Here is a 27,247-nt window from a genome sequence, read left to right on the forward strand (position 1 = left end):
GAGAAAATTGTGGTTAAAAAGTCGCTTTTTACTGGAGAAAAGCTGAGCTTGTGTCGTCCATAGCTGCATCAAGACACCCATGGAGACACCCTTCCGACTATCAGGTACTATTTAACTCACTAAAACACTAGCAACACAGTAGAAAGATAAGGGATTTCCCAGAATTATCCTATTAAATGTGTCTAAAAACATCAAAATCCGTCCCAATCGCATTTTTTTTTTCTAGTCCGTCCCTATCAATATCCTCAAACAGGAATCTTTCATCCTCGCTCAAATTAATGGGGAAATTGTCGTTTTCTCGGTCCGAATAGCACTTTTTGTTGGAGGCTCCCATTATAAACAATGTGAATATGTGAGGAGCCCCCACACTTGCGACGTCATCGTCTGCGACTTCCGGTAGAGGCAGGGCTTTTGTCTTAGCACCGAAAGTTGCAAACTTTATCGTGGATGTTCTCTACTAAAATCTTTCAGCAAAAATATGGCAATATCGCGAAATGATCAAGTATGACACATAGAATGGACTTGCTATCTCAGTTTGAATAAGAAAATCTCATTTCAGTAGGCCTTTAACTTACCTCTAGTACTGTTCCCCTCGCATTCAAAAAAATGGTTATTCATCTTCTGCTCAAAAGACCTAACCTCCATCCTGACCTCATAGTAAACTACTGGCCGTTGTCCCACCTTCCCTTTATCTCGAAAATACTCAAAAAATTGTTGACCAGCAGCTTAATGAACACTAATCGTCTAACAATCTGTATCAACCCTTTTTGTACGGTTTTAGGGTAAATCACAGACGCATTTTTAACTTGTTAAATCTAAACTACGAAGGTCCTGCAGTCCTGGGTTCAAATCCAGGCTCGGGATCTTTCTGTGTGGAGTTTGCATGTTCTCCCCGTGAATGCGTGGGTTCCCTCCGGGTACTCCGGCTTCCTCCCACTTCCAAAGGCATGCACCTGGGGATAGGTTGATTGGCAACACTAAATTGGCCCTCGTGTGTGAATGTGAGTGTGAATGTTGTCAGTCTATCTGTGTTGGCCCTGCGATGAGGTGGCGACTTGTCCAGGGTGTACCCCGCCTTCCGCCCGATTGTAGCTGAGATAGGCGCCAGTGCCCCCCGCGACCCCGAAAGGGAATAAGCGGTAGAAAATGGATGGATGGATAAATCTAAACTAAAACTAAAGCAGGACTATTTACCTACTCTCTCAGAACGCTTCTAAGTCCGCACTTCACTTGATATTTTGCAGATGTCTTGCCAAACCTTCACATTTTACCTCACCAAATGGATCATAGACATAAATTAAGTCATATGGTCATATTAAAACACAAGCACTGTTTAAATTCCACTTTGCTGTTCTTAAACATGTGGGCTAGCGGGTATGACTCGCAGGGTGATGTGATGCGTCTAGTGCAGCCATTCTTGAATAGCATAGTTGCATGCCTGTCTGCTGCTTGCTGTGTTGCATGCCTGCTGCTTGCTGCCTCTCGCTTCCAGGAACTGCCGCTGGCTGGCTGATCAAGAACCAATCAATGGAAAAGCAGAATTCGTAAGTCTTTCCTTGCCAATACATAGCCTCTCCATCACCAAGACCTTTGCTGTGCCTCCTCCTGGCAGTCCCCGGTAGCTGTGTGCCTTGCAGCCTCAGGCTAAACAGCATGGGATTCCCCGGGGGTGGAAAGCTTAGCCTCCATCCAGGGTACCACCATCCGACTGACCAGTGCCTACTGGCTAACCACTTGGTTATAGGCTACAGGAGAAAACCTCTAACGAAAAATCTGTGGCAAGAACCCACATTAAGCAGTCACCGACAGACCGGTGTCGCGATAGAAGGTCTTCATGAGCTTTACATGCCACTGGAGGACGCCACATGGGACCAAGACAAAACAGTGTGGGTAGAGACTGCACACTTCTACCACCACTTAAATCAATTCACTGCACAGGTGTTTTGCTCCTACTCAGCTCAGAGCACAGCTTGCAGAAAATTTGTCTGCAATCCCTGATACTCACCTGGACCCTAACATCAACACCTGCTGGAACTCCCTAAGGACTGCCATCCATCAGGCAGCAGAGGAATCCCTTGGGTACACCAGGTGTAATCATCAGGACTGGTTGGACAACATTCCACCGGATATCCATAAACCTCTCCAGGCAAAACACAAAGCCCATTCTGCTTACCTGGCAAACCCACAATCCATCACACTATAGACTTGACTCTCCTCCATAAGAGTTGAAGTCCAGCCTGTAAATAATGTGCATACTTCATCTTTCTTACTAAACGTTTTCATTGTTTCCATTTAGACAGAAAAAAAATTATGTAAAACAGGAACTCCCACGGCGTGGCGCAGTGGAAGAGTGGCCGTGCGCAACCCGAGGGTCCCTGGTTCAATCCCCACCTAGTACCAACCTCGTCACGTCCGTTGTGTCCTGAGCAAGACACTTCAACCTTGCTCCTGATGGGTGCTGGTTAGCGCCTTGCATGGCACCTCCCTCCATCCGTGTGTGAATGTGTGTGTGAATGGGTAAATGTTGAAGTAGTGTCAAAGTGCTTTGAGTACCTTGAAGGTAGAAAAGCGCTATACAAGTACAACCCTATTTATATGTTTTAAACTCTGTTATTATCAGCTCATGTAACAAATATTCAATTGTTATTGGTGTGAATCTTTGGGCCCCTCGTCATTCGATTACGATTCTCGGGGTGAGGATTTGATTCATAATGGATACTCGATTCAACACAAATCTGGATTCAAACTGATTTTTGCAATGTATTATTTGGTAAAATAGTAACAACACCACCTTAACAAAATGGGTTACAGGTTACAAATCCTCTTTTTGGTTGCTGACGTATGACATAAACGCACAGGTTGTTATACATTATATATATATATATATATATATATATATATAATATATGTCCATAAACGCACAGGTTGTTATATATATATATATATATATATATATATATATATATATATATATATATGTATGTATGTATATATATATATATATATATATATATATATATATATATATATATAGGGCTTCAGGGTGGCAGAGGGGTTAGTGCGTCTGCCTCAAATCCAGGCTCGGGATCTTTCTGTGTGGAGTTTGCATGTTCTCCCCGTGAATGCGTGGGTTCCCTCCGGGTACTCCGGCTTCTTCCCACCTCCACAGACATGCACCTGGGGATAGGTTGATTGGCAACACTAAATTGGCCCTAGTGTGTGAATGTGAGTGTGAATGTTGTCTATCTGTGTTGGCCCTGCGATGAGGTGGCGACTTGTCCAGGGTGTATCCCGCCTTCCGCCCGATTGTAGCTTAGATAGGCGCCAGCGACCCCAAGAAAATGGATGGATGGATATATATATATATATATATATATATATACACATATATATATATATATATATATATATATAAAATAAATACAAAATTCACACACTAGGGCCAATTTAGTGTTGCCAATCAACCTATCCCCAGGTGCATGTTTTTGGAGGTGGGAGGAAGCCGGAGTACCCGGAGGGTGAATGTGAGTGTGAATGTTGTCTGTCTATCTGTGTTGGCCCTGCGATGAGGTGGCGACTTGTCCAGGGTGTACCCCGCCTTCTGCCCGATTGTAGCTGAGATAGGCGCCAGTGCCCCCCGCGACCCCGAAAGGGAATAAGCGGTAGGAAATGGATGGATGGATGGATTTTTGAACACTACGAGACAAATAAAAATCGGGATCTGAATGTGATAAAAAAAACATTTTTTAGCACCCCTAATTATTATATAACATATTACAGTTTGTAAAAACAACAATAAATACTTAAATATCTGCTTGTCACCTGGACTTACGATTTCAAAGCAAGTTATCTATCAATTTGTACGTACACAAATCAAATAACCAAATGCAAAGGCAATAATATAATGAGGTGATTATACTTTTATATTATTACATTCACTGTTACAAGCAGCCCTCTGAGGGCAGCCATGACTGCAATGTGGCCCTTGATGAAAACAAATTCGACACGCCTGTAGTAAGCTATCTTTATATAGAGTTTTTTTTCAGTACAGTTTGTCCTAAAAAGCGGAACAAGTCATTGAAGATCTTTGAGCTGTGTTTTTTTCTTTTTCGCAGTTGGTTCTTAAAACCAGAAGAGCACTCCCATCATTAACCGTAGCAATATTGCTTGGAAGTTTCAACTCGGTATCCAACTAAGCATCAGCATTTGAAGGCCAATGAAGCATTTTTTTAAAAACTACATTTAAAATGAAAGTCTACACTCCAATCACATCTTGTTTTATTTCCCATCCACTCTGGTGGTGAATAGAGGTAACAACATCATACACGTCACTATTTAAATATGTTAATACTGCTCTTATTCCAGACGTAAAACATAGAAAACGTCACTTTTCCTATATTCTTTGGCTGCCCCCAAGTGATTCGGTCATCAGAAAGCTTTCATTTTAGCACACAGTTATGGTGGATGAACAGGAGGCAAACAACAAAAAACCAACTGGCACTCTCTTCACACGGGCCGACCTCCTCTGATGTGCCGCAGCCCTCGTTTCATCGCTTGCATCCTGCCGCTCAGGGGCGGTATCGGAGGCTGGGTTCAGGTCAGAGTGGTGGTCTGAAGGGTGCTCTGAGGATGGTGACAAGATGTCTGTTGAAAAAGTTGAATAAGCAGATTGGTAGACTATTCGGTGTGTCCTGGTAAAGTTTGGTTGGCTCAGCGCTCACGACAGACCAACCACTCACCCCTTGCCCGCTTCTGTGAGGACCTTCATGAGAGGACCCTTTGTTCTGCTTCGGCAAGCACATCAGCGACCGAATGAGCAAACAGCGGTGGCGGCCTCTTCAATGGCGGCTGTTTGTTTACACCGGCCGGTCCAGTCATAGTTCATTAGCAGCCCAGCCCACCGACAGTCTCTGATGTCTTAATGGCCAATGAGTGGGGCTGTTGCCCATCCAGCCCTGAGCCTCAGCAGTTCTGGATAAAGGGAAGTTCCAGCGGACACACACATTCCCACTGCTCCACATCCTGTGCCGACTTCAAGAGAGCTGGCTTTGCATCACAGAGATGTGAGTCACCTGCCGAACAGAACGAAAAAGACATGGATTAGTTAATGCCGCCATCTTCTGGTCATTGACAAACCATAAATAAAAACACGGAAGAATTCTAATAAAATACTGTAAGGTCCTTCTTTTGCTAAACAGTACTCAATTCAGGGTCCCCCCGCCCCTTGCCATTATACTGTACTTGTGACGAGGTGCGTGGTTACTATGACCTCATTTGCCATTGCCATTGCGGTCAGGGCGTGGTTAGAGGTATGGTCAATATGACGTCATCAGATTTGCTGTGATGCAAATATTTTCTTTAAAAAGGAAAAAAAAAATTATACATACATTTAAAACAAACCTGTTATTATTAATTATAGTATTAACATATATTTTTCTTTCACAATATTGTTTTGCTTTATTTTTCCAAATATTGCAGCTTATTGACCAATCTTTTTAGTTATTCTGTCTTTATTAAAAACGTCTAGCAACAAATCTAGCATCTATTTCTGGTGTTGGTGTAGACCGGTGGTTCTCAAATGGGGGTATGTGTACCCCTGGATGTACTTGAAGGTATGCCAAGGGGTACGTGAGATTTTTGTTAAATATTCTAAAAATAGTAACAATTCAAAAATCCTTTATAAATATATTTATGGAATAATACTTCAACAAAATATGAATGTTAAGTTCATAAAATGTGAAAAGGAATGCAACAATGCAATATTCAGTGTTGACAACTAGATTTTTTGTGGACAATGTCCACAAAAAAGAAATCTATAACATCAATGTTTATGGAACATGTCGGTCATGTTCCATAAATATTGATGTTAAAGAAATCTTTAACATCAATGTTTATGGAACATGTCCGACATGTTCCATAAATATTGATGTTAAAGATTTCTTTTTTTGTGAAGAAATGTTTAGAATTAAGTTCATGAATCCAGATGGATCTCTATTACAATCCCCAAAGAGGGCACTTTAAGTTGATGATTACTTCTATGTGTAGAAATCTTTATTTATAATTGAATCACTTTTTTATTTTTCAACAAGATTTTAGTTATTTTTATATCTTTTTTTCCCAAATAGTTAAATAAAGACCACTAAAATCAGAAACTGATGACATAGTCCTGTATTTTATTTCTTTCTTTTTTTTTTCCAACCAAAAATGCTTTGCTCTGATTAGGGGGTACTTGAATTAAAAAAATGTTCACAGGGGGTACATCACTGAAAAAAGGCTGAAAACCACTGGTGTAAACTTTACTGGTGTTTGGAGACTAGGGATGTCACGGTATGAACATTTCTTATGATGTTATTGTGACTAAAATAATCACGCTTATCGTTATTATGGCGATATTTTTAAATGTGCTCATAATTTTCAAATATTACTTGCACTGAAATATTTTAACCAAGTTTTATTTAAAAAAAAAACACAAATAACACATTTAAAAAATGTTTTTCTTTTGTAGAAGAAACATTATTGTAGATAAGAACACGGTTTCACGAACCTCAAGTAGAAATTGAATGTGTAAGGGAAAGCAACACAAACATTATAAACAAGTAATAAGAAAATAAAAAATAAATAAAATAAATGTAAAAATTCTGCAAGATAGCATTATATGGACATAAGAGATAAACAAATAAAAACAAATGCAAGAATTGTGCAAGGTGGCACCTAATGGTCATAAGACGTAACTGCACTTCGTGTCCATATAGATAAAAATAGTATTCATAATTTTAAACAGAAGTGATACCTCTCACATCAAAAACACAATCTTCACAGCCTGCGTTCAATTCGATGACAAAACGTTACAGATAGTATTAATGTTATTTGAACACATATAGTTTGCAGTTAAATAAAGGACGAATGAGCATCCCAGTAAACAAACTAAACTCTTTATAGACAAGTTAAGGCAATGTTTTCCGATACGTCGACTGCTGCATGTTTCCTCACCTCTGTCACAGCTGAAAGACGCCATATTGAGAAAATAAAAGCAACATCAAATCGTTTTCTCCTTCGCTGTATGCTTTTAATGTGAGACAAATGTGTCCGTCTCCAATATTGTCCACACCTTTCGTCATCTAAAAACAGCAGTGCGCTCTTAAACGCACGCTGAGACTGCACGGAAGTGAGGCGAGGGAAAGAAGTTAAACCAAGCGCTCGGCTCCAACTCCAAGAGAAAATCTTCGTAGCAAAGTCTGTATAGTTGTGTTACACCATGTTTGTTCAAACCGAACAACGCTAGTGGCTGTGACGCCATTTCCAGGAATGCCACATTAATGTGGAATGCACTCCCAAAAGGTGTAAAAGTAAGTGCATCTCTATCGTCCTTCAAAACCGCTCTAAAACAACACCTCCAGGCAACTTCAATCCTTTACTAGCACCCCCCCCCCCTTCACATCCCATCTCCCCAGATTGTAAATAACCAAATGTAAATAATCAAATGTATTTCTAATGTATATACTTGTTCTTATGCTATCTGAACTCACTATGTTCTCTGCTCGCTGAACATATCCTACTGAGTCAGACCTACACTGTTTCAATGTCCATTTCTCTGGATGATGCAATTATTGATGACTGAAGTACTGATATCAACCAAACCCTCCTCATCCTACCCCTCAGATTGTAAATAATGTAAATAATTCAATGTATATACTATGATGATTAACCTGTGTGATGACTGTATTATGCTGATAGTATATAAATAAATAAATAAAAGGGTTGTACTTGTATAGCGCTTTTCTACCTTCAAGGTACTCAAAGCGCTTTGACACTACTTCCACATTTACCCATTCACACACACATTCACACACTGATGGAGGGAGCTGCCATGCAAGGCGCCAACCAGCACCCATCAGGAGCAAGGGCGAAGTGTCTTGCTCAGGACACAACGGACGTGACGAAGTTGGTACTAGGTGGGATTTGAACCAGGGACCCTCGGGTTGCGCACAGCCACTCTCCCACTGCGCCACGCCGTCCCCCATATATTTGTACCATGAATTGATTTACGTGGACCCCGACTTAAACAAGTTGAAAAACTAATTCAGGTGTTACCATTTAGTGGTCAATTGTACGGAATATGTACTGTACTGTGTAATCTACTAATAAAAGTTTCAATCAATCAATCAATCAATCAATCAATCAATCAATCAATCAATCAATAAGCAGTGTTGCCTGAAATGCATTAATAAATGACAATTTTTGTTAATTAAAAATTTTAACTGTATTACTAACCGTACAGAATTTTACCGTGGTTTGTTATTATACCGTTTACCGTTACGTCCCTATTAGAGACTCTTCACTTCTGTCACTCCATGTCCGCGATGAAAAGCGAGCCTCACGTCACACTTGCTAGGCGCTGCTGGGAGCCTTTTTCTCATTGAATGCCACCATTATCCTCTTAAATTTTGAAGATAACTGTCGGCGTGTATATCTCGGACATATTAAAGTGCATCCACAACGGGAACATCCTGCCTCCGCTCCAGACAACCACAAACCACATCATAACAACATCCGGTTTCGGCAGCGGTGTTCAGGTGATCAAAGTAGGTCTTTTTTCAGCTGCCAAATTTTCGGTGCATCAAGAATCAACAGTGCGGAAATAATAAACTATATATACCCTTACATACTGAAACTACCAGCTGGTGTTAATGTTGTTATGATGTCCATTTTTCCCATGGTCTGTGAACACACCTTGTCAGCGAGAATGAGGAAGTATTGTCGCGTGTCAGAGAGTGAAATACAGAGAAGTGTGTGAGGAAATACTTGTTGGAATTGGGCCCAATGTTAGCATACAATTGGCAAAAATAAATAAATACAAATCTGACTGTGTTTTTTTTCTGGAGGCTACAAACTATTGTATTACTCCATTTTGTTTTTTAATAAAACTCTCAGTTTTTAGGTGTGACGACTAATATGCTGCGGAGGCACACCACCAACACTATCAAATACTTTACGTGGAAACAGTGCAATTTTTGTGCATCTATTGTCAAAAATTGCACAAGATAGCAAAAAATATGTGATTAAGTAAATTTAATGTATTTAATTTGGTTCATATTGTGGATATCTTCCAATATTTTTTCAACGTTATTTTAGTTTTACTTAGATTATTTTACCGAGCTTAGCTTCCACAGCAAATATTTTTGGAAACTTTTTTTACTTTTATTACACCTCGAATTTTATTAATCCTCGAGTTGTGAGCTTTTTTAAAACATATTTTATTTATATTTTTTTAAGTTTTCTTTAGTTTAATTAAATCTGAATACCATATATTAGCTGTTTTTTTAGTTTATTATACAGTGGTTAACTTATTTTTACACTTGTATGACGGTTCTGAACACTGTTACTTAAAACATTGCCATAGCAATTAATAGGCTATAGGTTTTATAATGGGGTCACTCCAGATCAGGTTTACTGTACTGCGAGGTGAAAACATGGCAACCAACCTCCTGAATGGTTCTTCCCAGCTTCTCCTGGCTTTTTACAACTCTCCTAAAGGACACACAAAGACGGTTTATGCTTGCTAATGGCAGTGTATTTACAAAATACACCACAGTTGGGTGTCAGGGCTAACCTCTGTATTCTGCGAGCAAGGCAGATGGTGAAGGCTCCGGTGCAGTTAGGCTCGTACGTGGACGGTACGATGAGGTAAGCTCTGGCTGGAAGAGAGCAGGCCATAGTGACATCCTGAGTGTAGCAGTGAGGAACACAGCTGGCGACTGGATCCTCACTGGGGATGGTCTGACTGAGTTCCCCTGCTGGTACCTGTTATGCAATGAAAGCCAGATGTTAAACATAATTAAATATGATTTAACTCTCCTGTCAAAGTGTCTCGTGACCTTATAAATATGAAAGCCGATAGGGTGCAGGTCGGCGTCATTGCAGATCTGGCTCAGGGTAACATTGACGTTGGCGCCCGCCATAGCTGCAGGCTCATCATAAATCGTAAAAGGGAAGCAAGGGTTCTGTTGGTGAGAACTGAAGTTCCTGCTTCCCCCGGCAGAGCTTCCCTTTGTCCACGAGCCCTGGAAATAAGTTGTCTCCCACTCTCCTTCTGTGGTTGATGGCAGGGAAGGTGCTAGGCTCTTCAAGGCACTAAGGACAGATCAATAAAAAAAAGCAATATCACACATTTATACAATGATATTATTAAGACCATCATTCCGGAGCATTTATTGGATCAAAAAGCTTGTTTTAGTTGGCTAGCAATGCAGCTGATGTAATCGATCCATTCTGCCTCTAAAACAGTTTACTAATGCATACAAAAACCACCAACAAAACTTTATTTACGTTACGTAACCTGTCTAATAACCAGGCTGTAGCGACATTGTCATTGTAAGAGCGAACACTGAGGAACTCTTTTTCTAACATAGTAACACATCGCCTTGCAACGGCATGCTAAGGCATTAACCGTAAGCTAACTACAGCAAAAGGTAAGCAAGCTACTGTGTCAGCAGCTGAAGGGCTTTTGAGTTTGAAATGCACAACACAATGCGATAAGACTCAAAATGTACTGACTGTAAAACAATAACAACCATATCTGTCGAGTATTAGCCCACATTGAATGTTTTGTTGAAATCAAGAAATAAGAAATGTACAATCATGAAATAAGTCACAGTTATGAGATAAAGTCGAAATTATGAGAAAAAAAGGTATTTATAAAATAAATTCGAAATTATGAGATAAGAAAGTCACAATTATGAGATAAAGGTCGAAATTATAATATCCATCTATCCATCCATTTTTCTACCGATCTCAAAATTATAACATAAACATTTTAATTATGCAATACAAGTAATGGTTATAGTAAAAAAGTCGGAATTATGATTTAAAAAAAATTTAATCATGAGCTAAAAAGTCATATTTATGAGATAAATAGACAAAATTATGAGATAAGAAAGTCTCTCAATCCATCCATTTTCTGTTATAATTATTAAATAAAAAGTTTTTATCTTAATTATGAGTTTTTATCTCATAATTTCAACTTCATTTGGCTTTTTTGTCTCATAATTATGACTTTCTTATCCCATAATTATGACAGTTAATTTTTTTAAATTTAATAATTATGACTTTTTAGCTCATAATTTCGATTTTATTTCCTAATTTCAACATTTTATCCCCAATTTTGGGATTACAAATATTACTTTTAGTTTAAAATGTTTTTTTTTCAACTAAAAGGGTGCATCTCTTTTTTCTAAAGACATGCATTTGGGGATAGGTTGATTGGCAACTCAATTGGCCCTAGTGTGTGAATGTGAGTGTGAATGTTGTCTGTCTATCTGTGTTGGGCCTGCGAAGAGATGAGGTGGCGACTTGTCCAGGGTGTACTCCGCCTTCCGCCTGATTGTAGCTGAGATAGGCACCAGTGCCCCCCCGCGACCCCAAAGTGAATAAGCGGTAGAAAATAGATGGATGGATGAATGTTTTGTTTGTACACAGCTAGCTTGACAGCGTATGTACTGTAGTTGTACGGTGATGTACAGCATGTACCATGATTAATATAATAGTGACTTACTCGATTGACAGTTTTCCGTTAGGTCCTGCTGGGCAGAGACATTTTTTTTCTGGTTTAATTTGGGTGATCACGCCATTTCTGTCAGCATAGATTAGCTCCAAGTTTCACATTTACAGCGTCAAATGACACCGACCTCCCTCTCTCGGTTTCCATCTGCACCAAAGTTTCACTCTCTGTTCATGCTCGCTTTTATAGTTCATCCTCCGTATATTCAGGTTAAAAAAAATAAGGTTGTGAATCCTCCATCGTCCAAAATTCCCCAAACTTTTTGGGCTGTTACAAAGTCTGCCATGATTACAAAACACACGCGCATTTGTTTCAGGAAGTAGGACACACATTTGTTGCCGGAAGTCAGAATTGTCCTGCTATGGAAAACGGGAATAAATGCGCTGAGGAAATAAATCCTGGCAATTCTTAAAATTACCAAAATACGGTAATCTAGGTAAATATTCCTTTTTGTCATGAGGGTGTCTGTTACAACATTATATATATATATTAGGGCTGGGCAACGATTAAAAATTTTAATCGATGTTAATCGCACTATTTCTCCGATTAGTCGTGATTAACTGCATTGTATACGCAAAGCCCAATAATGAATTCAAAAGTAGTGTGTAGTGCACCTTTATTGGAATATTCTCCCACGTGAACAAAAACGCCAAAACATTTGTTGTGCAAACACAATTTAAATCAGTCTTTGTTAAACAGTAGCAGTTAAATAGCATATTTTATGAAAATTAACTCAAAAAATGTAAATACAAACATTTAAGCTTATTGCCACTGCCAGGGTATTTAAGTTATCCTGTTTGTTATGGAAAATAAATATAATCTACATACAAATCTCTGAGCCACAATCATAACATCTGAACAGGCTATTTCTGAGGTAACAGCAGAAACATTTTTTTTATCAGGGATCTTATGTTTAAAAAACCTATATTATAGGTAGTGGGCTTTTTTAGGGAATTTTTGATCAAATTATCCGTAGTAGCAATATTAATAATGTTGTGTTTATTATGCGTAGTGCACTTAAAATAATTATGACCATATCTAGGAATTGATATGATGGGAATTTTCCGATTATTTGCTTGCTGCTTTGATAAACTGAACGCATATACATGGTATTATATTGTGATATTATGAGCCAGGGAAAAAAATAACTACCCTACCCAGCATGCAACAGGAGTGACGAGCATGCGCGGTAGTCCGGTATAGGTTGTGTCGCCATGACGGCATCTTTTATGTTGTGATATGCACGCTCTGAAAGTAAACATTAAGAACTCATCCAACACTCCTCGTCTGCATGATTCATGAATAGACATACAACACATATACTCCGCTGCTTCACAGGCCGCTGGATGTAGCCGGCAAAGTATTCCCCTGCTAGCTAGCCGGTCTAGCAAGCACGCGTCATTCAGTCCAAAACGGCCCGATCTATCCACATCCAGAATTGTCTGGCGGTCGAAAGTGATCCCGGAGTGACCACGCTGTAAGCCAGCCATGAAATTTGCAGAATTGTCCGGTATTTTTGCCAAATGTTCCATCTTTACCAAGAGCCCCTTGACGCCGAAGAACATCCGGCCGGGCGTTAACAAAATAAAAGCATGTAAACAACATACGCAAATGTGCGATAAAATAATTGTCGGCGTTAATAGATTGATGAGTTAACTCGTAATTAACGCGTTAATTTGCCCACCCCTAATATATAAATATATATATATATATATATACTTGCAGCATGTACATAACAAGTTGGAGGGTTTGGAAGCTGTTTTACAGGGCTTTGAAGGCTACAACGGTGACTCTCATTAGCCACGTTTTGCAAGCGTATTTTTATCATCTTTAGAATCCTTAAAAGAAAAAAAAAACCGGGTGTTCTTGTCTCTCATAGTTAGTGATTGTGACCCTTTGTCCAGGGACTTACTTACGGAGTTTGTAAGCATTAACAAAAAAAGACAACAAAAAATATCAATCTAACCAATGTCGCATCGCCCATATATTGATACTATCAATCCGCCCACCAGCTCTAGCTTAGCAATTAGCATATCCTCCTACGGTGTGTAGTTATTCCTCGTCCTCCTGTGATGATACTTAAAAGTAGTTTATTTGCCTTGACGGAAATGAGGATTATTGATTTATAAACAACTTTACACTGCGGAGGGACGTTAACTGATAGCTAGCAAACGAGAATGCTCTACAACGCTTTGAGAGCGCATTTGTTCACTTGTCGTTGTCAAATTTGCCGGAAACAGCTAGAATGTGTCATTACCATGATTTATCACGATATGACGTACTATTAAAATCTCTATCGTCTGCAAAATGTATCGTCTGCATCGCCCAACCCTAATTGGGACCTTTATAAATTACTATTTTGAATGTTCTTAACGCTCATACTAATGCAGAAGGAAATTCATTTATTTATAGTAAACATTAAAGCTATAAGTACATGTGACTACAAGTCTCTTCAATCGAGAGGCATCGAAATGAAAATTCTTGGACAAAACCAAAAATGTAGAAACCAAGGCCGGAAACCGAAACACATAAAAGTAAATGTGTAGTGTGAGAATGAGATATTTTTAAGTTGTTCTTTCTTCATCCATAGTCATGTTTAAAGAAGCTAGTATTTTCCCATGCAGTGTGTCTTCTTGTGACCTTCTTGTTTCCCTATGTCCGCTAGCAAACTCTTTGTTTTGTCTTAAGGGCTCCTGTTTGTCGGCTCACAAAGCTGTTTTGGCCAGTTTCTTATCCGTTTTGAAGAAGCAACCGCGTTCCTTTGTGGGTGAGAGGGGTTGTTTTCGCTCTACAAAAGCTAACTCGTTTTGTTTGGATTTAGATCTCACTTACTGATGCTATCCTTGCATTGTAAGGCCTGGTCTCCTGAAGCGTTAGGAAACGTGGTTTTGTACCGTTCTGTATGTCATCCAAAAAAACTTGGGATTGACCAGTCTGTTTTATTCCCTGAGAGAAAAAATGGTCAAGCGCAACAAAAATCCATCTTAAATTGGACAAGGATTACAACTAAACACAAAGTCTCACTATTGATGTTGACTTAGTGTCACTTCATCCATGTTGTACTCGGTGTGTAAGCTCAATTTCCAGCTCTCTGGCTATCATCATAAGTTCCGCGGATCTTTAGCTAGTTCTTACCTGAGGGAGGAAGCAGACGAAGAGAAGACCCTGATGAGGAAGCTGCCCTCTGCTCCCAGCTGGTAGGAGCTGGGGATGAGAAGGTAGTGCCCGGGATCCAGCTGCCCATGCAAGACCACCTCTCTCTGGTGGGCGTGGCAGTGGGTTGAAGCACATGGAGGCTTGTTTACAGTACGGTTCAGATTAAAACGCTTCTTCTCCACCTAGCGATAGAAAAGTGATGATGGCGCACAAGCAGGACACGCAACACTTGAGTGCGGATGGCAGTACACACCTTCCACATGTGTAATGCAATGGCGTGGTAGTGCTGGGGTCTCATGTCGTTCCCGGAACGTCTGTCCGCCAATTGGTCCTCCATTTTTTTCCACTTTCTGTACTGCAGAAGGGAGATAAGAACCTCTCCTCTGTTGCACATCTTCAGCCAGAACTTGGGGTTATCGAGGTAGCCCCGGCTGTTTCGACTTCCACCACAGGAAAGGCCCTTCACCCAGCGGCCAGGGAGCTGATAGCAGTAAGGTAGCGCGTTTCCTGACATCATTGAGAAAGTCATCAAGAAAACAAATTACAAAGTGGAAAAACAAATATCGAAATATGAAGAATTACCAGTATAGATGCTTAGCAGGTTCCCCTCCTCACTGATAGGGTAGCCGATGGTGACATCATCAAACTGGGACAGGAATTCCGTCTCATCCAACCAGAACTCGCCCTGTGACACCCTGGCTTGGAGAGCCAAAGCCTCAGATGAGTCAAGGGTGCGCCATCCTGCTCCACTGCAAAAGGAGAGGAAGAGTGATAAAAGCAGCTACATCAGAGATAAACAATACAAAAATGAACAATGTAATACCACATTTTTTAAATAGATTCAACATGAATGCCTGCGATGACTGCGCACTACATTGTGAGCTGCAGCAGTCAGTGAGACTAAAGTTTGTACTCCTTCTATATGTTGTGTTTCAAAAGCTGACCAACACGCCAGATTGTAGTCACCTGGAGGCATGTCTAAATGAAATCAAACAATGGATGTCCAGCAACTTTTTGCATCTCAACGTAAAACGGAAATGTTGATTATCGGTCCTGCTAGACACCGGCACTTATTTAATAAAACCACCTTAACATTTGACAACCAAACAATTATACACCTATTTAATTATACCACCTTAACATTTGACAACCAAACAATTATACACTTATTTAATAACACCACGTTAACATTTGACAACCAAAAAATTAATAATACCACCTAAACATTTGACAACCAAACAATTACACACAGCGACTCTGTAAAGAATTTCGGTTTTATCTTTGACCCAACTGTGTCATTTGAGTCACACATTAAGAGTTTGACAAAAACAGCCTTCTTTCACATTCACAGAAACACACAGGATCCCGGTCAATAAAGGTGGATTGTCCCGTGCAATTTTATACCAAGCAACGTTGCATCGCTGCGGTAATTTCCAATAAACATTTCCGCAATGTTTGATCGAGGCAATATCGAACTCAATAAAATCATGATCATATAATCGCCCAGTCCTACTCCCTACTCACTTTTATAGCCCGTTTTTTAATCTCTCGGCAAGATGTTTGTTTTTGGAGGCGTCCCTGGTTTGCAAATGAAACCACGTTCCACACTCTCCAAAAGTATCATAATTGTACACAAAATAAATATCTAAAAAAATTCAAAAATAACAACTAAATAAATAAAGGAAACACATATGTACATTTAGACAGTACAGGAATTAAGGATGATCACCCTTCCGTCCAAGCTCCTCCCCAGCAGCACCTCCCCCAGGGGTTTCTGATCCTGAACAGTCTCACTCTGCTGCTCCCTGCTACTGACTTCACATCCAACCACTCCATCACAGCCATGGCATGGTGCTGCTGACCCACCTCCTCTCCTCCTAACAGCAGGTGATATCATCAGTTAATGACATCAAAAAGTATTTTACAAGGTTCAGAAACCATATATGACATAACATACCTCCAAGGATGTGCTGAGTGGAGCAACAGAGTACGCAAAAAGCTCTCATTGGGTACATAAGATCCAGGTCCAGCTTTCTGCTCATCCTGGCCTGACTGTGACTCTCTTTTTGTTTCTCTTCCTCTTCTGAACTGATGCCGGACAGGGTCCAGCTCTCTGCAAGACCCCCAGTCAAGTCCACTAAGGCTTCGGACACCTGCCCCGCCCATAGTTGTTCGTACGAGCCACGAAGTCTAAAGAAACAAGGAGAGGGCAGATTGATTTATTAATTAAGTATTTTATGTATTGAAATTTAAAGTACAAAACCCCAAACCTGGGAAGTTGGCTCGTTGTGTAAATGGTAAATAAAAACAGAATACAATGATTTGCAAATTCTTTTCAACCTATATTCAATTGAATAGACTGCAAACACAAGATGCTTAAAGGCCTACTGAAACGAGATTTTCTTATTTAAACGGGGGATAGCAGGTCCATTCTATGTGTCATACATGATCATTTTGCGATATTGCCATATTTTTGTTGAAAGGATTTAGTGGAGAACATCAACAATAAAGTTTGAAACTTTTGGTCGCTAATAAAAAAGCCTTGCCTGTACCGGAAGTAGCAGACGATGACGTCACGTTTGATGGCTCCTCACATATTGAGCGAGGACGAAAAGATTTGTGTTTGAGTATATTGATAGCGACGGACTAGAAAAAAACCCCCCAAAAAACGCGATTGCATTGGGATGGATTCCGATGTTTTTAGACACATTTACTAGGTTAATTCTGGGAAATCCCTTATCTTTCTATTGTGTTGCTAGCGTTTTAGTGAGTTTAATATTACCTGATAGTCCGAAGGGTGTCTCCACGGGTGTCTTGACGCGCAGTGTCTCAGGGAGGTCGACGGCAGCTATGGACGGCACAAGCTCAGCTTTTCTCCGGTCAGAACTGACTTTTTAACCACAATTTTCTCACCGAAACCTGCTGGTTGACATGTGGTCGGGATCCATGTTCTCTTGACCGCGCTCTGATCCATAGGAAACTATCACCTCCAGGAATTTTAAACAAGGAATCACCGTGTGTTTGTGTGGCTAAAGGCTAAAGCTTCCCAACTCCATTTTTCTACTGTGACTTATCCAATAATAATTGAACAAATTGCAAAAGATTCAGCAACACAGATGTCCAAAAAACTGTATAATTATGCCGTTAAAGCAGACGAAATTTAGCTGTGTGTGTGCGCAGCGCTCATACTTCCTAAAAACCTGTGCCGTCTTGTGTACACGTCATCATTACACGACGTTTCGAAGACAAAACTCCCGGGAAATTTAAAATTGTAATTTTGTAAACTAAAAAGGCCGTAATGGCATGTGTTGCAATGTTAATATTTCATCATTGATATATAAACTATCCGACTACATGGTGGGTAGTAGTGGGTTTCAGTATGCCTTTAACATTCAAACTGGTAAACCTTGTTATTTTTTGAAAATATTATCTCATAAAAGCAGCTTCCATGAATTGCTCAGTCATTCACAAACAAGGATGGGGCGAGGGTTGCCGCTTTGTGAACAAATGCATGAGCAAATTGTCCAACAGTTTAAGAACAACATTTCTCAACCAGCTATTGCAAGTAATTTAGGGATTTAACCACCTACGGTCTGAAATATCATCAAAAGGTTCAGAGAATCTGTAGAAATCACTGCACGTAAGCAGCAATGCCCGCGACCTTGGATCCCTCAGGCAGTACTGCATCAAAAAGCGACATCAATATGTAAAAGATATCACTACATGGGCTCAGGAACACTTCAGAAAACCACTGGCAGTAACTACAGTTGGTTGCTACATCTGTAAGTGCAAGTTAAAACTCTACTATTCAAAGCGAGAGCCATTAATCAACCACACCCAGAAACGCAGCCGGCTTCGCTGGGCCCGAGCTCATCTAAGACGGACTGATGCAAAGTAGAACAGTGTTCTGTGCCAACAACATGCCACGGTTTTGGATTTTGTACAATAGAAATGGATTGAAGTGTACTTACTTGGCATATGCCTTCTCCAGCAGAGCCACCCAGAATGCAGAGGGGCCATTGCAGTGTGAGAAGCACAGAGCGGAGTCAACACAAGGCAGGCGGTCATCGATGGTGACCTCAGTCCAGAGTCCATTTTGCCAAAAGTTAAAGTGAAAGGAGCCGCGGTAGCCGCTGTCACTCCACAGAGGTTGCTGGGCAGGAAAGACCTACAAAGCGTCAAATATTTAATTAACAACAACATTACTATAATTATTAGCAATATAAGAAAGTGATTTTCTCAACTTTGTCCAGAAGATGTTTGTTCCTGATCAGCATGGAGCAAGCACACAAAAACCAGCAGTCTCCCAGTAAACCTTGTTTGGCATGACTTTGGTAGATGTTGTCAGGGAAGAACACCGGTGATTGGCAGATCTCCTACAGATAAAATATAAATAAATAATGGTAGTGATACAGTGCAATCATCCAGTTTGATGTTGATTATTAATTTACACATATACAGTACAGGCCAAAAGTTTGGACACACCTTCTCCTCATTCAATGTGTTTTCTTTATTTTCAGGACTATTTACATTGTAGATTGTCACATCAAAACTATCAATGAACACATGTGGATTTATGAACTTAACAAAAAAAGGTGACATAACCGAAAACATGGTTTATATTCTAGTTTCTTCTAAATAGCCACCCTTTGCTCTGATTACTGCTTTGCACACTCTTGGCATTCTCTCAATGAGCTTTAATCACACCAGTGAAGTGAAAACCATTTCAGGTGACTAACTCTTGAAGCTCAGTCTCCCTGTAATGTTTATCTGATCTTGAATGGGATTGTGTTGAAAATCTTAATTTCCCCTCTAGGTTTTTTAAATATTTCTGATCTGATTCTGAAGATGAGGGATGTTAAAGATCTTCAATAAAACAATTATGTGCAGTATTTTTACTATTTTTATCCACTGTGTGACATTAATGCTCCCTCATAGAATCAAATGTACACAATCCATATGCACAAATTGCGGATTAAATATTTTGGTAACAGAACATCAGCAAAATATTTCATCACATTCTGTTCCGTGATCTCTTCAACTGGGGCTAACCTGTGGACGCAGCCAGGTAATGTGTCCTTGCAGCCTGGAGATGGGTGTGGACCTGTCACAGAACACTGACGAGTCATCGGAGGGGAAGTCCTGGTCCTCATAGAGACTGCCATCACAACTCTCCTCCCTTTCGTCGCCTCCCATGGCTTCTTTGAGTTCCAAACTACCAGCCAGCTGTGACCGCCGTCACCCTCTTCATTGCTTTTTGTAGACAAATAAATAAACAAAACAGTTAACATTGTAAATGCAAAAAAAAAAGGTGACTTGAGGATTAGTCAATAGCACATCAACTAGGTCAGTGTTATTCAACCTTTTATTTAATTTTTTTCATTGAAAAAATCTGGAGGCACACCACCAGCAGAAAACATTAAAAAATGAAACTCAGCAGTCGATATTGACAATAAAAAGTTGTTTTCGCAATCGTTGGATCTGAATTCAAACCATAACCAACTATGCATCACAATAACTTTTGTCTCAAAGTAGGTGTACTGTAACAACTTGTCACATCACGCTGTGACTTATTTTGAGTTTGTTGGTGTTTTCCTGTGTAGTGTTTTAGTTCTTGTTTTGTGCTCCTATTTCAGTGTATTTTTCCTGTTTGGTTGATATTTTCCTGTAGTAGTTTAATGTCTTCCTTTAAGCGCTATTCCCAGCACCTGCTTTGTTTTAGCAATCATGAATATTTAAGTTGTGTGGACGCTATCCTTCCTTCTGTGGAAATTGTTGATTGTCATTTCATGTACGGATGTCCTTTGAGGACACCGTCTCTGCTCCACATGCTTGTCTTTGCTGTCGTCCAGCATTCTGTTTTTTTTTTACTTTGCAGGCAGTTCAGTTTTTGTTTTGCATAGCCATCTCAAAGCTTCAATGCCTTTTCATAGTGACACTCACCTTTTGTTAATTTTTGGTTTAAGCATTAGATACCTTTTTACCTGCATGCTGCCTCCCGCTGTCGGTTGCATATTGGGATCAGGACAAACTATTTCCGTAGTTCCCGACATCAACAAAGCAGATAGCTACCTGCTGTCACTTACTGATATGGAAGAGTATTACATGGTTACTCTGCCGAGCTCTAGACAGCACAGACACTCAACAACGGCACATTATTGGTGGATTATAACTACTGGTATGCAAAAAAAACTTTTAACCCAATTAGGTGAAATTAGATAATCTCCCACTGCAGACCAGACTGTATCTCATGGTACACTGGTGCAGTGGTTCTCAAATGGGGGTACGCATACCACTGGGGGTACTTGAAGGTATGCCAAGGCGTACGTGACATTTTTTTTAAATATTCCAAAAATAGCAACAATTTTAGAATCTTTTATAAATACATTTATTGAATACTTCTTCGACAAAATATGAATGTAAGTTCATAAACTGTGAAAAGAAATGCAACAATGCAATATTCAGTGTTGACAAGTAGATTTTTTGTGGACATGTTACATAAATATTGATGTTAAAGATTTATTTTTTGTGAGGAAATGTATAGAATTAGGGCTTCACGGTGGAAGAGGGGTTAGTGCGTCTGCCTCACAATACGAAGGTCCTGAGTAGTCAGGGTTCAATCCCGGGCTCGTGATCTTTCTGTGTGGAGTTTGCAAGTCCTCCCCGTGAATGTGTGGGTTCCCTCCGGGTACGCCGGCTTCCTCCCACCTCCAAAGACATGCACCTGGGGATAGGTTGATTGGCAACACTAAATTGGCCCTAGTGTGTGAATGTGAGTGTGAATGTTGTCTGTCTATCTGTGTTGGCCCTGCGATGAGCTGGCGACTTGTCCAGGGTGTACACCGCCTTCTGCCCGATTGTAGCTGAGATAGGCACCAGCGCACCCTGCGACCCCAAAGGGAATAAGCGGAAGAAAATGGATGGATGGATGTTTAGAATTAAGTTCATGAATCCAGATAGATCTCTATTACAATCCCCAAAGAGGGCACTTTAAGTTGATGATTACTTCTATGTGCAGAAATCTGTATTTATAATTGAATCACTTGTTTATTTTTCAACAAGTTTTTAGTTATTATTTTTATTTTTTTTCCCCAAATAGTTCAAGAAAGACCACTACAAATGAGCAATATTTTGCACTGTTATACAATTGTATTTTGCTTCTTTATCTCTTTTTTTGAACCAAAAATTCTTTGCTCTGATTAGGGCAGGGGTGTCAAACATACGGCCCGTGGGATCAGGTCCGCCAACAGGTTTTATGTGGCCCGCCTGATGAGTTTGCCAAGTATTAAAATGAGTTGCATTTTTTTTTTTTTATTAAAGAAACCGCTATTCTAGATGTGTCCACTGGATGTCACAATAGCAATTCTGTTAGGAACAGCAAGAGGTACAAAGTAAAGCGTGGAAACTTAAAACCAGCCGTTTTGTGTCTTCCGCTTCAAACACATCGTTATTTGACATCCCCAATAATGTCTTTGAATGGGTTTTAAGAATAGTCGGTAGTAGCTTGTGTACTCGTATAATCAACTTTTACCTTGAAAATAATTTTTTGTCTTGAAAATCTACTTTTACCATTGCAAGATGTCTCGTTGTCGTCCTTTTTCCATAGTAATAACATTAATAATAATAATAGATGGATAAAACTATTTTCTATACACCCAAAACGCTTCGGAATATCAGAGCCATTAGAGGCGCCACATGGACCAAACCAGTGAAGTAAGGTGTTCAACCAACGGGTTCTAGGATTACCGCCATGACAGGCGCCAACTAAGGTATGAAAATATAGTGAGAAAACTTCAGCCTTTTGAATAGTTTTACCTCCGATTCTCACGGTTGGTTAAAGGCCTACTGAAATGAGATTTTCTTATTTGAACAGGGATAGCATATTGACATATTTTTGCTGAAAGGATTTAGTAGAGAACATCCTCAATAAAGTTCAGAACTTTAGGTGCTAAGAGAAATGTCCTGCCTCTAAAATGAGTTTGACACCCCTGGATTAGGGGGTACTTGAATTACAAATATGTTGACAGGGGATACATCACTGAAAAAAGGGTGAGAACCACTGCAGAAATGTACCACGGCACAGTTGTTGAAAAACACTGAACTGGGTACCATCCATCCATTTTTTACTGCTTGTCCCTCAAATAGCGGTAATTACCTGCAAGTACGCCTTCTTCACTCTAGATGGCAGCAGTGACCATGACAGCGCTAAAACCACACTTTAACATCACGCAGTTAAAACGAACAGAATAAAAAGCAGACAGTAGTATTTGTAACAATGACAGCAGTGATGCTACATAACAGTCTTGACCTCACACAATTAAAAACTCTCTTACCTGCTGTGAGCATCTTCATCCAGCGCACCGTCGCCATCATAACACGGCGGCTAAGCTCCTTAGCCTGTATGTTATACCGGCCATGTGGCGTCTCCATCGGCGCTTATTTTGTCACGCTTCACTAGCTGTCGTCATGTCGCTTCAAGTACGGTTCATAACTAAGGCTGACACGTTTCTTTATCAATTAGAGAGCCATATGTCACATCGCCGAGTATGAACGTTAAACAGTGTGACAACAGCTCCACTTCCGGAAGTGGATGCTTCCTGACCTGTACTGCTGTACAAGGCTGCCACCTACCGTTAGCAAGGTGTATGACATGAACAATGTGTCCTTTTCAACTGCATACAAAATATTTAGATTTATTCATCATACTTTTATATCCATCCATCCATCCATCCATTTACTACCGCTTATTCCCTTTGGGGTCGCGGGGGCGCTGGTGCCTATCTCAGCTACAATCGGGCGGAAGGCGGTGTACACCCTGGACCAACACAGATAGACAGCATTCACACTCACATTCACACACTAGGGCCAATTTAGTGTTGCCAATCAATCTATTATATGCAAAAGTACTAAAGTATGGCACACACTAGTGACACTTAGATTTGTGTGAAAACATACCTGCACAGCATTCCGATGTATGAGAAGACATACATTTTCGGTGCGAACTGTATAAGATAAAAGACACTTTATTCAGTCATGCATCCATACAGTGTGTGTGTAAACTGATCTTGATTTTTTTCTATACTACTATACCTAATATAGTTATAACTCTAATATATATCCTTACATAATCCATTAAATGTGTCACCATACTTGAAATATTTTTTTCAATTGACATTCCTAGTATTGTGTGCATAAGTACAAAACCAGTGAAGTTGGCTCGTTGTGTAAATGGAAAATAAAAACAGAATACAATGATTTGCAAATCCTTTTCAACTTATATTCAATTGAATAGACTGCAAAGACAAGATACTTAATGTTCCAACTGAGGAATTTGTTGTTGTTGTTTTGAAAATAATCATTAACTTAGAATTTAATGGCAGCAACACATTACAAAAAAGTTGTCATGGGGCATTTTTTACCATTGTGTTACATGGCCTTTCCTTTTAACAACACTCAGTAAATGTTTGGGAACTAAGGAGACACATTTTTGAACCTTTTCATGTGGAATTATTTCCCATTCTTGCTTGATGTACAGCTTAAGTTGTTCAACAGTCAGGGGTCTCCGTTGTGGTATTTTAGGCTTCACAATGCGCCACACATTTTCAATGGGAGACAGGTCTGGACTACAGGCAGGCCAGTCTAGTGCCCGCACTCTTTTACTATAAGGCCACGCTGTTGTAACACGTGGATTGGCATTGTCTTGCTGAAATAAGCAGGGGCGTGCATGACAACGTTGCTTGGATGACAACATATGTTGCTCCAAAACCTGTATGTATCTTTCAGCATTAATGGTGCCTTCACAGATGTGTAAGTTACCCATGCCTTGGGCAGTAATTCACCCCCATACCATCACTGATGCTGGATTCTCAACTTTGCGCTTATAGCAATCCAGATGGTTATTTTCCTTTTTATTCCGGAGGACACGACATCCAGAGTTTCCCCCAAAAATTTGTTTTGCTGACTCGTCAGACCACAGAACACTTTTCCACTTTGCATCAGTCCATTCTAGATGAGCTCGGGCCCATTTATCAACAACACCTGTTTCCGGGTATTGTTGATAAATGGCTTTGCATGGTAGAGTTTTTACTTGCACTTAGAGATGTAGCGACCAACTGGAGTTACTGACAGCAGTTTTCTGAAGTGTTCCTGAGCCCATGTGGTGATATCCTTTAAACACTGATGTGGCTTGTTGGTGCAGTATCGCCTGAAGGATCAAAGGTCTTTAATATCATCGCTTACGTGCAGGGATTTCTCAAGATTCTCTGAAACTTTCGATGATATTACGGACGGTTGATGGTCAAATTCCTAAATTCCTTGCAATAGCTGGTTGAGAAATGTTATTCTTAAACTGTTGGACAAATTGATCACGCATTTGTTGACAAAGTGGTGACCCTCGCCCCATCCTTGTTTGTGAATGACTGAGCATTTCATAGAAGCTGCTTTTAAAACAAATCATGGCACCCACCTGTTCTCAATTAGCCTGTTCACCTGTGGGATGGCCAAAATAAGTGTTTGATGACCATTCCTGAACTTTCTCAGTCTTTTTTGCCGCTTGTGCCAGCTTTTTTGAAACAGGTTGCAGGAATCAAATTCCAATTGAGCTAATATTTGCAAAAACTAACAAAGTTTACCTGTTCGAACATTAAATATTTTGTCTTTGCAGTCTATTCAATTGAATATAAGTTGAAAAGTATTTGCAAATCATTGTATTCTGTTTTTATTTACCATTTACACAATGTACCAACGTCACTTGTTTTGCAGTTTGTATTTAATGCTTCTTTTACTGTGTAATGTGCGTTCTGCTCTACTGACAATCATATCATGCTTCATTTGGACATTGTGCAAGGGATTTTCAACACGGCATTAGGTAATTCAACATGCTTTTTATTTGGTCATCATTTTTGCTTGATATTTGCGGATAAACAATATTTTATAGCCAATTTGCACCTTTACACTTTAACAGGGAGCTGATTTTTAGGTCAATGCAGTGTGACTATGGCACAAAGTACCTTCATCGTGTGCTTAACGAAGCTGAGCAAACATTTTTTCTGCCTTTGTCGCATGAATCCATCCCAAATGACGGGAGGCACGCTCACAGGCACTGTTACATCACCTCCACTCTTCTGCACCAGTGCACAGAGTGCTTCTTTATGAATAATATAGGGGCACTGGCAGGGGGGTTGATGACAAAAGGGGGCACTTACTGAGAATTAATACACACAAATATGAAATACTCCCAAAGGTGCATCATGTTTGGCAAAGATGAATGCACATTTTTTGGGGAAAATATTTACAATAACAAAGCTGTAATTTTTTCATCAATCTGCAAATGTTTTAATTATAAGAAATTCATATTAAGTGAATAAAAGAAAAAAAATTCTGACAATTTATAGAGCTTTAAGTCATTGTCTGAGAATTGTTCTTATTTTGATCCAAAAATAGAGCTGTAATTTTGCAACAGAAAAATCTCAAGTTTTAATATTGTGTAAGTAAAGTCATGTAATTTACAATTAGGTCAAGTTTCAAAAAAAGTTGAGGGAGAAAAGTAAAAAAAATAAAATACAATAAAAAAAAAAATTGCAATTTTACACGAGTGAAAATAATTTTTTTTGTATAGTGATACTTTTTTTTAAACGAAAATCTGAATTTTTGGAGAAAATGCTCCGAGAATGGAATTATTTTTACGTGAAAAACTGAACTGAATTAGAAAAAAAAAACATGTCAGGACTTGAGAAGTTAAAAAAAACAAAACACTTTCATGTAAAATTGAAATGAAGAACTCGATTGTAATTTTATGAGAATAAATCAGAGGTAATAGTAAAATTAGTTTTTGTCATGATCCGCCTCCCGGATCATACATAGTTTTTGTTCTTGAGTCCTTTTGTGTGTTTTCTGATTATTGTTGGACTCTTCCTGTTCTGAGTTTTGCACTTCCTGTTTTATCTTGTTTCCATGGTTTTTCATTTGTCCCACCTACTCTTGCTTGTTAGGCAAACCTGTGTTCTGATTATTGTTTCTGTATTAAAGCCTGCCTCCTCCCTTGGTTCGTTGTTTGCTCCGTGCAACAATCACGTTGGGTTATCTACTTCTTTGTATCTGTGCTAAGTTTCGCTTTAGCTTCCGTGCGCTCGGCACGCGCTTCTTGGACTCTTTGAACTCGATACTTGTTAGCGTTAGCTTCCCATGCGAAGGCACGCACTTTCTTTTGTCAGTTTTTGTACCAGTGTTTTTACTTTTTGTATATTAAACCAAGCTCCTACCTGCAATCCCTGCTTGTCCTGGTCCTCGTGCATCTGGGGGTGACTCAACACGTGCATCCAAAATGCGTTCCAAATGTGACAGTTTTATCAGAAACAAAAAAGCTATATGTCTGAGTTAGGAGCTGCAGATCTTGACGTTAATCTTGTGATTTTCTGAACCTACTCAGTGGCCTAGTGGTTAGAGTGTCCGCCCTGAGATCGGTAGGTCGTAAGGTCAAATCCCGGCCGAGTCATACCAAAGACTATAAAAATGGGACCCATTACCTCCCTGCTT

The 27,247-nt window shown here is 39.8% G+C and overlaps 1 protein-coding gene across 5 annotated transcripts; it reads right to left on the minus strand.

The window, feature by feature from the left end:
• Positions 1-4,261: 4,261 nt before the first annotated feature.
• On the minus strand, positions 4,262-23,325 carry capn10 (calpain 10). Of its 5 annotated transcripts, none has more exons than XR_009809568.1 (14): positions 23,047-23,325; positions 19,766-19,966; positions 18,958-19,089; positions 18,685-18,881; positions 16,671-16,903; positions 16,443-16,590; positions 15,296-15,462; positions 14,967-15,220; positions 14,693-14,895; positions 9,876-10,131; positions 9,611-9,801; positions 9,483-9,528; positions 4,740-5,072; positions 4,262-4,623 (listed from the first exon to the last, which is right to left on the minus strand). XR_009809568.1 is itself a non-coding variant. In XM_061920189.1 (14 exons), the coding sequence occupies exons 3-14, from the start codon at positions 19,907-19,909 to the stop codon at positions 5,034-5,036; spliced, it is 2,010 nt and encodes a 669-aa protein (XP_061776173.1). In that variant the 5' UTR covers positions 19,910-19,966; positions 22,869-22,929; positions 23,047-23,325; the 3' UTR covers positions 4,262-5,033. The 5 variants fall into 5 exon arrangements, 3 of the variants coding, with proteins under 3 accessions (XP_061776173.1, XP_061776172.1, XP_061776174.1); XR_009809567.1 differs by having other exon boundaries at positions 4,262-4,644; XM_061920189.1 differs by adding an exon at positions 22,869-22,929 and having other exon boundaries at positions 4,262-5,072.
• Between the last annotated feature and the right edge of the window lie 3,922 nt (positions 23,326-27,247).

This window comes from Nerophis ophidion, linkage group LG14 (assembly GCF_033978795.1).
Source record: "Nerophis ophidion isolate RoL-2023_Sa linkage group LG14, RoL_Noph_v1.0, whole genome shotgun sequence".
Lineage (NCBI taxonomy): Eukaryota > Metazoa > Chordata > Actinopteri > Syngnathiformes > Syngnathidae > Nerophis > Nerophis ophidion.